Source organism: Dermacentor andersoni, chromosome 4, assembly GCF_023375885.2.
Source record: "Dermacentor andersoni chromosome 4, qqDerAnde1_hic_scaffold, whole genome shotgun sequence".
Taxonomy (NCBI): domain Eukaryota; kingdom Metazoa; phylum Arthropoda; class Arachnida; order Ixodida; family Ixodidae; genus Dermacentor; species Dermacentor andersoni.
The window spans coordinates 215,646,459-215,658,767 of NC_092817.1; the positions used below are offsets into that span (position 1 = coordinate 215,646,459).

The window sequence follows — 12,309 nt, forward strand, 5'->3', positions numbered from 1 at the left end:
CGTGGCGCCTGACGCGTACGTGCGGCTATGTACAAGTGGTTCATCCAAAATTGCTTCAGCTGTGCCGGCTTCCGCGCACTCGGTGATGACTGTAAATTCTAATGAATGCGACGAAGCTGTTGCCAGTGTTGCCGAAGCTTGGAGCAAGCTGTCAGAGTTTCCGGAAGCTGTTGACGAATCAATGGTTGTGAGTGCAAACGATGGTATCATGACTATGGGAGAGCCCGAAAACGAAGACCAAATTGCCGACATCGTACCGAGCACAATTGAAAGTCGGCACAATGAGGAAAGCAATGACGGTTTTTTGCCTACCTCCTCCGAAGTGATTGGTGCGCCCGCACTAGTCTGGTGCTTCTACGCAAATGCGGAAGGTTGCAGCCTCAGCTGCTCCGACTCCTTAGACAATGTGGAGAAGTGTGTGCGTCGCAGGCAGCCAAATTGCTCAAGCGGAAGAAAATGCAGGACCATTTCACGCGAAACTAGGCTAGTTTCATCAATGAAGTGATTTTATACATGGTATGTGCTTATATGACATCCAATAATTTAGCATGCTTATATCGAATGATGCTCTATATCGAACCGATAGGCATTTTTTTGTGAGTTCGATATAGCCGTGTTCGACTGTATTTGGTGTAGAGACCCTCGCAGTGCTGCGTGCACCGTGCAGCCCCACGTGTTCAATGCCGTGCAAGCCTCACTTAGTTGGTTTGGGCATAAAAGGAGTGCCGAGTGCGCCGAAGACAAGCTACTGATACGCGGATGCGATCTCCGATTACACCCCTGCAGGTCGACAGGACTGATCGAAACGATAGCACAACACGGACAGAAGGAACGGAAGCAAAAGCAGAGCGTATTTCAGAAACCAGAAGGCATGCGGATTGTGTTGGATACAAGGTGCGATGCACTTAACGATGCTTCAACACGCATCAATATAACCAGCATGCGTGATCTTGCCATGAGCTACCTGTAAGACCATATTAACGGCAAGCATTCCATGACAGCTTGTGGCCTGTTACCACATCAGTCGGCGGCGAATTCGTGTCACTGTCACGCCATCTTACATTGCCTTGGCCATTAGGCCTAAAGGCACCACTTCATCGGGCATCGGAAGTTGCAGTTTGGTGTCAAATCAACACGAACACTCAGAAGCCGACAAACCACCTCGCAAACGAAAGCTAGGCTTCAGCATTACAACAATGTTGCTCACGGCCGCCATATTTGCAACACCCCATACAGCAGCCTCTCGTTCCCGATGCCGATTGTAGATGCACATTGGTCTCTTTTTGCTGCTTTGGGCTACTCGTCACAAGAGCAGATTTTGATTTACACGATTGTTGTGAAAGTGTCATGCGACTTGTTTGCTGGCTGCCCAGCTGCATTCATATGCGTGGCTGGCGGATTGACGAGGAAAGGGGGAGGCAGGAGGGGGGGGGGGGGGGGCATCGTGCAAACTTCCTGTGACCCTGTTGATTTTCAAAAACTTTGACAGGTGGCAAATCACGTGGAACCTGACAATGAAAAGGTACCTACTCTACCGTCGGCACCGACTGTGGTCGACCCGCACAGCACCAACAATAGCTACACGCAAAGCGATGATTGAGTCACGTGACGCACGGTTCACGCTTTCGTCTGTTGCGCAAGATTGGCCTTACGATAACCCACCTTCTAAAAAGATTGGAAAGACCCTCTGTAGACTGTAAAGCAAAACTTTCTATGCAATAAAACATTGCCTTAACACACAGGTTCAATGGTGAACTAAAAGCCTGATTGGTATTTAGTACAACATAACATCACTAATCCTTCAGCTCCAGAAGTAAAACATTCACTACATTCTATTCAACTGACGTTCTGTGGATAATAAAAATATTTTCGTGACCTTCATACGAGGAAATGAGCTGTAATCAGTGATGGTATACTAGCAATTTGGAGTTCCTTTTAATAAAGTTAGACTGTACAGTATAACTTGATGTACTCAAATTATTGCTTGCACATTCTTGATATGCAATGCTAGGGGACTCCCAAGCATGTGCATCACCATGTTTTTTGCTTAAAATTTGTACGCATTAACCTTCATGATAAATTTTTCTGATATTTGATTCAATATTCGGCTTTTTTTTCTTGATTTGACTCAATATTCGATTTAAATCTGCTATATGGTATTTGCACGGCCCTAGTTTACAGTACTATTTCGGTGTGCACCAGATGCCAAGACCTGTAGTGGAAAAGCCTGCTTTCCAACCCACCTTGACATTGTGTGGCAGATCTGGGTGCACGTACAGCTTGAGCCGCAGCATGACGCCTTCCACACAGCCATTGTGACTGCAAAGGGCCAAGGTTTAGTTGACAACCAGTTTCCAAAAGATTTTTGTCAGTTTGAGAAACCAGTTTGCACATATAGGAGTACCTTTCAAATTGTGTTTTAATAAATTCTGAATTCTTAGTGGTCTTGTGTACACGTCAGAGAGAAAAACACTTCACAACTGACTAGGTTAGCAGAAAAATCACTTAATTGATGACAGATTAGGTGCAGCAGACTACATGACATGCAAGACACAGGGCCACACACTATTCGGACACTTCAGATGCAATTTTCTCGTAAACTAAGTCTTTTCTTGGCACGAAACAAGTCTAGGTCGCCTGCTCGTTCCTGGCTGGTTTAGTCGTTCTTCGTGCTCGTTCGTTTAGTTGTTTACTCATTCATTTAGTTCACATGCTTGTTTAGTTTTTCGCGTACTCGTGCATTCCACTATTAGTTCCTATGGCCACTATGTCTCTGAGACGCACTTGCTGTGACTTGTGACTGCAAAAGCAAACCTGTAATGCATGGTGAACATATAACGGTTTTCAGCAAGTACGTACGCGAGCACAAGTAAGTAGAAATGTACAGGACAACGCTGGTTTCTACTTACTTGTGCTCATGTCCGTACTTGCTGGAAACCGTTATACGTTCACCATGCACCAACTGGCCCAGCAAACTACTCTACTGTAATGCACCTATGCTAAAAATAAACTATGAGTTTGCAACTCTAATGCTGTTTCATATCATTTTGACCTCTATAAAACATAATTTCACTTACCGCAAAGAAAACATACGGTCGCCCGCTTGTTCCCTGGTTGGTTTAGTCATCGTTTGTGCTCGTTCGTTTAATTCGCATGCTTGTTTGGTCATTAGCCTTGCTCGTTCGTTCCACTACTAGTTCCTATGGCCGCTATGTCTCTGAGACGAACTTGCTGTGGGGCACTTAGGCTGGTGCGTTTAATTACGCAATGAGAAAGCAAATGGTGCCTAAATATCAACAACTGTAACAAATATAAGCCTTCAAGTGCGTTACTCCTTTAATAAAACGGACAGAAGGTTTCGCCTACAGCTAACATTGGCAATCATTGTCAATGTTTTTTGCGTATCTTTTTATCTGTCACATCTAGTGGCCAAGACACTGTCTTGCACTCGTGATTTCGTTTACTCCAAAGTGCTGTAGACATAACTAGCATCAACTGAATTCTATTTGAAGTAGTCTAACGGAAATTACCTGCTGTAGGACCATTTGACCGAGGACCAATTCGAGCCTGTATTTTTGAGCAAGCTCGGAATTAAGAAGTTACAACCTAATGCTTGACCAGGTATATTCATATAGCGGAAGTTAGCAAAGCCCGAGAAGCCCTCTCTGCAAACCTGTAATGCATCTATGGTGAAAATAAACTATAAACTTGCAACCCGAATGTTGTTTCATATCATGTTCACCTCTATAAAACATCCTTTCACTTACTGCAATTTCAGCCGCGTCATAGCGCGGCAATTCTTTGTGCGGTCATCACTTCACTATGTAAAGTAATATCTTGAAATGTTACTTGAGAGCGAGCGCAACCATCCCCAATGCATCCACCTTAGTCCAACTCTGTTCGCGACAAGTACGTCACTTCGTGAGTGGTCGAGCTAATGCACGATGAAATGTTATTTGTGATAAGTTACTAACCTGAAAAAATCTACTCAACCCACTATGCTCTTGTCTGAGGCTGACTGAAGCGCTGTTACCACGTTCCTGCTTCATGAATGAATGCTAAAAAACTGGTTTCATTTGCCGTGCACACAGAGTCCTCACTTGATGATTGGCAGCGGTATTTCTGTCGATTCTGAGGACCTAGAAACATAATAGCACCAGTGCCCAACTCTGCGCCTTTGCATGTGCTTAGAAGATTGGCAAGCAAGCGCGTTGATGGCACTGTAGCTTGTAATACTCTTTCGAACCTTCAGAGCAGCGATTTCAATAGACAATCAGTTCTCCCTGCTCTTCTGACACAGTGCCTGGTAATGCCGTACAACAAATGTATCAGGCTCTGTTCGCACTGGGAGGAACCGAATTCATACAGTGCAATAAACACACAAAGGACAATCTAACCCGCCATTTATTCCCCATGCGATGCAGCTGGACTCACCTGCATGTCTGCTGCACCATAGCACTGTTGTAGATGAGGTTGCACAAGGTCTTCAGGGCCTCCACCACCACTGCGCATATTAAAACCCGAGCAATGCATCAAAAACGCTTAACCCCTGAACCCGTGTAAACTAGTAAAGAGGACATCTGCTAGCCCTCAGCTCCCAGTGTAGCAAGAAATTTCCCAGTAATCACATAAAATCCAATGTGTCAGTTAATCTTGTTAACTTTCTACCACACGATTGACAGCCTTCAGCCTAGCTTCAGCGGGCTTCAGACACTGCAATACAGTTTGCTGCTCAAAGAAGCATGCATCTTTAACCACACGACATTGTGCTGCTACTGAAATGTGTGCAGGGCTTAAAAAAATATTAAATTATGGGGCTTTATGTGCCAAAACCACTTCCTGATTATGAGGCATGCTGTAGTGGAGGACTTCGGAAATTTTGACCACCTGGGGTTCTTTAACGTGCACCTAAATTTAAGTACACGGGTGTTTTCGCGTTTCACCCCCATCGAAATGCGGCCGCCGTGGCTGGAATTCTATCCCGCAACCTCGTGCTCAGCAGCCACTGAGCAACCACGGCGGGTGAGTGCAGGGCTTTAACCAGCCTCACACAGTTCTGAATATCTCAAATGGAAGAAAGTATTTGCAAACTTTTGATAAGAATTCAAGACTGGATAGTGAATAGAAAAGATATAATTGATATTCCCAAATATATGTAATATTTAATCAAGGTACATGACAGGTTGCATGCGGTACACGTTGACGTCACTAGGAATTTTGTAGTAATACTTATCGTGTTTTTTTAAAGCGGCTGTAAAATTCCAGCTATGCTTAATCCACAGGGGTATTTAATTTCAAATTTTGGGGCCAGGAAAGGAAATCGCACAACAGCCATACACATTATTGGCTTTTGACAAATTTAAGTTCATGCACTGCATCTGCCTTGTGTTATGATGGCGCCACTCTAGGTACGATGACGGAATGTTATTACATGCTATGTTGTGTTTAGGACTACAGTTTTATATTTATGAGCCTGAATGAATGTATAATGTTTTAATCTTTAAAGAGTGGAGCAGATGAAGCATTTGTAAGTGAAAAGGTCATAATTCTTTTCGCTCTCTTCTGCTTACAGCTGCATAGTGCAACGGGTAAGTGTGACCCCCATGATCCATGATTCTATGCAGTACTGTCGAACCCACTTATATCAATATTCAAGTGCCATGAAAATTCCATTGTTATAACCGATAATTGTTATAGCGGGGTTGCATGAAAAAATCAAAATATAAGGATGGCAGAGCTGATATGAGAAAACTATATAGGCAGGGAGGCCAGTGCCCCTCCCACACCACCTTCCTCCACCTGGTTGCTGATTGTGTTCACTCGTTCAACTAGTTCCTCGGCGCTCCTATCACGGCGAGGTGACAAGCCACGACTGTCGGCATTAAAGAATGGCGCTGCTATAACAACTGCAAAGAGGTGTCAAGGGTGGCAAGCGATGTGCAAGCACCGCCGAGGCATCACTTTGGCAGCCGCAAAAGGGGCCTTGTAGAAATTGTGAAAAGGCTGCAGCGGCAGCCTGTCAGCTTGAGAATTCCAGAACAAACGCGGAGGAGGGATCGCCACAAGCACCTCACCAAGTACTTGTCACTGACTTGCACGAGAAAAGCCTATGTCTGTCAGCCTTGCATGCTTTATGCGAAGCTTGTCAACATCCTTCTCTAAGGCATCTGAGAAGCTCCACGTAGTGCAGCGGAAGGTTCCTCGCAAGAACAAAGCCCCGGAGGGACTGAATCATGCCAGGCCTCCTGTGAGGACAAGGTTGAGGCAGACTGCCCTACCGCGTCATCGCTGACATCGTCGCCATCGCCATCCGATGAAAGAATGTTCGCAATGATTGTCTCATCGGTTAGAAGCACTTAGTTTCCAAATCTATAGTTGGGCACTTTCTTTTCACCAGCAAAGGCGCGCATTGCTGATGAACAGAGGATGGATCAGCCATGTTCTGTTTCGGTGGTGAGTCAAGCGAAGTTGAGAAACCGCGTGGCCAGGAACGACTTTGACACAACCAACAAAAACGAACGCGAGCGAATAAGCTGTTCGCAGAACTGCACTGAATGAGGAGCCAGCGAGCAACATGCGAGCAATCTGCTTGCGGCGCAGTTGGCGCAGTCCATTTGTGTTTCAGAGGGTGGGGCGGCGTAGAGCTATGGGCGCAGCCTATTCATGTTCGGAGGGGTGGAAGGACGACAGGAGAGAGCCACACAGAGATGGCTAGAAAATGAGCACACGGCGGCTGTTGGAAAAGCGGCCCATCGTGCAGTGGTTCCAATTTCTCGTTTTATTTTTCTATTTTCAAGGATTTTGCATTTCGCTACCTTTCCGCTCGCACACCCAAAAGTCAGACTTCATCATTATACCGTATTTACTCGCATAATGATCGCACTCGCGTAATGATCGCACCCGTGAATTTTGTCATCAAAATTTGATTTTTTTTTTCTTTCCTATGTATTGATCGCACCTTGAACTTGTCGCAGCGATATGTCATGTGCCAAGTCTAGCTAATGATGATCGTGCTTACCTCTGCAAAAATGTACGCAGTATGAAAGGCTTAAATTCCTGTTCTAAGTAATTCATAAAAATGTCAAAACAAGATACGACAAGTACTTCCAAATCAAGACACAGGAAACATCACGGCACAGACACAGTATGTATATACCTCCTCCCAAAGTGCACAATGACTGCTTCAGGTATTTTTTTCCCAGGGCCATTCAGCAGTGGAACTCTTTGCCTGACTCAATTGTCCAAATAAAATCAGTTAATGCATTCTTGGAAGCAATACATTGCCTTATGTACCCTGATGCACCCTGAAGTTCTGCAGTAATATTGTGATATAATAAGTCAAAATGTGCTCTGTAATTATACTGTTAATGTGTTTCATATCAGCAGTGCTACTTCATTTTATTTTTTCTTCTTTTTAGTGCATTGTTCAATCACACTAATGCACTTCTCTGTTTATGTAACTTTTTCTTATACGCTAGGTTCTTCAGCCCTGCATGAAACTAACAATTACAAATACTTACGCGTTACTTTGACTTCTATATTGTCCTGGAAGATGCACATTAATGATATTTGTTCTTCTGCTTTCTGCAAACTCTGTTTCCTAAAACACAAACTGAAAAACGTCCCCCCTAATATGAAATTACTGGGTTATTTTACATTTATTAGACCAAAGTTAGAGTACGCATGTATATCATGGGATCCTTAAGCTAAAGCAAATATTGTGCGTCTTGAAAAAATACAAAGAAAGGCAGTTAGGTTTATATTTATTAAATTCGCAAGACTGGATTCTCTCAAACATTATGAGAGAAAATTCCATACCCACTCTTGAATCACGCCGAAAGCTGCTAAGGCTTGAATTCCTTTCCCTTCTTCTCAACAACAGGCTTGAAATTAAACCATCGACTTATACAACGCCTGCAATAACACGGCACACAAGACAGCATCATCCGGACTCAATAACACTCTATTATGCTCTATCTGACACCTTTACAGTATCAGACTGGAACGACAGTTTACAGACACAGTGTGACTAAAAATTGTATAAATTTGTATTTGCTTGTTCCTAATTTGTTCTCTTTTGTTTGTATGCATTCAATTGCCCCTCTGCTTGGACTGAAAGGTCTGCAGTATGTACTAAATAAATAAATAAATAAATAAATATTCTTGTTATGCAATGCTAGGAGCCTCTCAGGCAATGTAGCCCCGTGTTTTCTTGGCAAAGAGGGTGCGATACCATCACTTGTAGTGTATGGATGTATGTTTATCAAGCTCTGACAAAAAATCCTAAAGCCATGATGCCCACCATCGGACCAGCTCCAAAGCTACAGAAAAGTGGCCAACCTGCTCTGGTTTGCAGCCATTCTTGTATTGGTTTGTATCCTTGTATTGGCTTGTATCTGGTTTGCAGCCATCCTTGTATTGCAGCCATCCTTTTCATCAAATCAGGAACACCAAAAAATCATGAGCGCCTGCTGAATCTACCTGTCAAGCGAGGCCCAATGGCACCAAAGCTAAGCCTAGCCTGGCTATGAGCGTGGCAGCAAACTCATCTGTTGAGACCCCAGCAGTGTTGGCTCCGGAAACCGCATTGAACATGAAATCGTATGCGTCCAGCGTCGCAGGTGCTCCCACTTGCTCCGACATGAAGGTGAAAGAGATGGAAGTCACTAACAACGACACAACGCCATGGCAATCCTATCTAGATTATGCCATAACAGGAGGTCAACCGCACGTTGCTTGACTGCCAAAGGTTTGAGTCTTACTGGCTGAAAGTTCTTTTCTATAACTGATATCCCTTTTCCTGAAAACATGTCATCTGGCATAATTACGAAATAACCTTCCTTGTCCGATTTCACTGGTCTAAATTTATGCTCCACAGAGTAATTATCCAACAGTCGGACAAGGTCAGACGTCTTAACACGAATATTCGATTGTTTGCAATGCACTCTGAAATACAGCACGAGCATTCTTCTTCTGGGACAAACCTGATTATGCAGCGCGGTACGCTTAAAATGTCAATGGGTCCTATGTTAGGCTTAAAACAGTGCTTAGGACCTAAAGCAATTGCAATGGGTATCACTCTTGGTGACATCTCCGAGAACCAGTACGTTATTTGACGGTGAATTATTAGAAAAGGGTTTCCTCTTACTTTGTTGAAGCTCTGGAAGTTTTATCCTCCACAGGAAGTCCGCTTGCTGCTCGGCTAGCCTGTTCCAATTGGCGTAAGGTGGTCTTTGGTGCGTTGGTCCGCTGCACGGCACTGGGAGGTGGTCGCCACTGGAACTGCCTTTACGTCGATTGGAACAGGCTAGCCTTCTAACCTTTCCTTACATTGCCAAGACTGCCAAGATTGTAACTGCACGCCTGAGTTACATGAATGCACAATATTGTACAGGCATAGGAATGAAGATACGCGTCTTATGGTCGAGGCATGGCATACCAATAATGGCCGAAGTGCGTGCATGAGTCAGCCTTCGATTACCTTACGTAAGGAAGAGATCAACTGCCTTAACAGTTATCTCTCTAGTAGACCGGAACGTGTACCTGACTGACACATTGTGCTACCATTCCAGAGCATTCGCAGATGAGTTTTGTGTCTTCTTTCTTTTTTTGCCTCAGTGCTTCCTTCAGTTGATAGTCGGTGTTCGTGTTGTCCACTTCTCTTGTGTCCGTGTCTGCACGCATTACCCTTTTTTACATTAAAAAATGACATTGGCTAGCATTATGGTCAGGTCCCACCTTTTCCCCTTGCTGTCCCTTCATACACACTGAGCCATTCTTCTATGTCCCTAACATCGACACCGGAGAATGTGCCAGGGTCACATGGATGTGGCAGGGTAACGTACTGGGTCTGAGTAGCCGATGGTGCCGGTGCAGGCGTAGATGACGTGTCATGCCCAGGAGGCATTGTCACAATGGATGTGACATCCGCAGTGGAGCTCCGTCGCGAAGATGACGGGTATCCCGCAGAACCACCCAATATTACGTGTATAAAACTAAAATATATTTACAAAGAGCAAATGTTCACAGAGACAGAAGAGCGCCCAGCCAGGCTGTGTCCACTTTTCGCTGTCTTCAGGACTGTTGTCATTCTCTTCTTCGCCTCATTTCATTTTTTTTCTTTTCATTTTTATTTCCTTAAAGACACCCTGTAGGGGGTTTTACATAAGGGGTGGGGTTAACATGAGAAAGTAAAGCATTTTTATTTTTTCTCATGATGACAGGTGGGATGTAACTTTTTCTAGGAAGGTTGATGTGCAGGTGATGGCTGCAATTTCATGGGGAAGGTCGTTCCAGTCACTTGCTCTTCAGAGGAAAAATGACTCGGAAAATGTAGTCGCACGGGCATGTTGGCATGAAACTTTCAGCGGATGACCAATTTGGCGAGACGTGCGTGATGGCGGTGCGCAGATGTATGGCTGCTGTTTGAGCTGGGAATAATAAAATTTGTGAAATAGGCACAGGCTAGAAATACGGTAACGGAGGGAAAGACTGTATAATTGGGACTGTAGCTTGAGAGATGAAGCACTAATATAGGATGAGGGAAAACACGGGGAATGCGGCAGATGGAAATTCAAGACGATGAGCAAAACGTGAACAAGGTGAAAGCAGGAGCCAACATTTCGACAAGTGGACTTGTCTTCTTCAAGGCAACGTATGCTTTCCTCGCCACAGTATATATTGGTGGGGTTCTTCTAAAGGAGAGAGGGTGTAAGGCAGGAGGGTGCGGCAACGAGGGAAGGTGTGTTAGCGTGTCGAATTCAGAGTAAAGGAATGCTGTGCACAAGGCCAAGGCCAGGCCCCCCCCTCCCCCCCGGTCTGTCAAAGCACGCACGTTAGCCAGCGTGTCAAGGGCGTCTGACATGCCTGCTGGAAAAGAAAAGAAAGAAAAGAGGAAAGGAAAGGGAAAAAAAGGGGGGGATACGCCTAGAAATCAAACTAAGTGTTGTTGCCTATAGCTTGAAAGTTAGCATAGCAAATAGATTTTAAAGCTCCCTTTGAAACATTTATGCCAATTGGTTGCAATGTCTTGAACTTATGGATAAGGTACGATTCTCTGTATTTTCTTTCTCGTTCAGAATGGAAATTTGACTGTAAGATGCAGAGTTTAAGTTCATCAAAGTTATGACCTGATTGGTTGAAATGCCCGGCGATGGCTTTGGGAAGCTTTTTGGCTGCGTAACATAAACAACATTCTACGAAAATACCACCCAATATTATCAAGCAACGAGCGTCTGGGAAAAGCATTCCCGGATGTACCAAGGGTTACCTATCACCGCAACAGAAACTTTAAAGACATGGTAGTGCGCACAAAAGTAAACCAACATCATTGCCCTGTAATAAAAGCATGTTGTCACCCCAGATGGAAAACCTGCAGGCACCTTCAAAGTGGTATTAAAATTAGAAGCATCGCAAATAATTATCACACGTAGTCAAAATTTCCTTTACTTGTACAAGTTCGGATATGATTTACATGCTTGAATGTTCCTTCTGTAAGAAACAATATATCGGCGAAACGGGACAATCAAGGATCATCAGATTAAACGGACATCGCACGGACACAGCTAAAAAGCTTCCCAAAGCCGTCGCCGAGCATTTCAACCAACCAGGTCATAACTTTGATGAATTTTACATCTTACAGTCAAATTTCCGTTCTGAACGAGAAAGAAAATACAGAGAATCATACCTTATCCATAAGTTCAAGACATTGCAACCAATAGGCATAAACGTTTCAAAGGGAGCTTTAGAATCTATTCGCTATGCTAAATTTCAAGCTATAGGCAACAGCACTTAGTTTGATTTCTTGGCGTATCCCACCTTTTTTTTCCCCCTTTCCTTTCCTCTTTTTTTTTCCAGCAGGCGTGTCAGACGCCCTTGACAGACCGGAGGGGGGGGGGGGGGCCTGGCCTTGTGCACAGCATTCCTTTACTCTCAATTCGACAAGCTAACACACCTTCCCTTGTTGCCGCACCCTCCCGCCTTACACCCTCTCCCCTTTAGAAGAACCCCACCTATATATACTGTGGCGAGGAAAGCATACGTCGCCTTGAAGAAGACAAGTCCACTTGTCGAAACGTTGGCTCCTGCTTTCACCTTGTTCACATTTTGCTCGTCTAATATAGGATGAGTATGAGCGGTGAATGAAATGGACGGCTCTGTTTTCCACAGCTTCTAATGAGTCAATGAGGTAAGCTTGCTGTGGATTCCAGATGGCGGATGCATACTCAAGTTCTGGCCTGATTAATGATTCATAAGCAAGTAGCTTTACATATTGAGGGGTGTTGTGAAGATGACGTTTAAGAAAGCCTA

The 12,309-nt window shown here is 44.4% G+C and overlaps 1 protein-coding gene across 2 annotated transcripts in view; it reads right to left on the reverse strand.

Moving 5' to 3' along the window:
* The window catches only part of ric8a (ric8 guanine nucleotide exchange factor A), a 326,541-nt gene that overhangs the window by 253,865 nt on the left and 60,367 nt on the right, over positions 1-12,309 (reverse strand). For both annotated transcript variants that reach the window (XM_055074787.2, XM_050185303.3), the window contains exons 4-5: positions 4,435-4,504; positions 2,244-2,319 (exon numbers count right to left, since the gene is read on the reverse strand). In XM_055074787.2, coding sequence (XP_054930762.2) covers positions 2,244-2,319; positions 4,435-4,504 — 146 coding nt within the window. The remainder of the gene's footprint in view (positions 1-2,243; positions 2,320-4,434; positions 4,505-12,309) is intronic.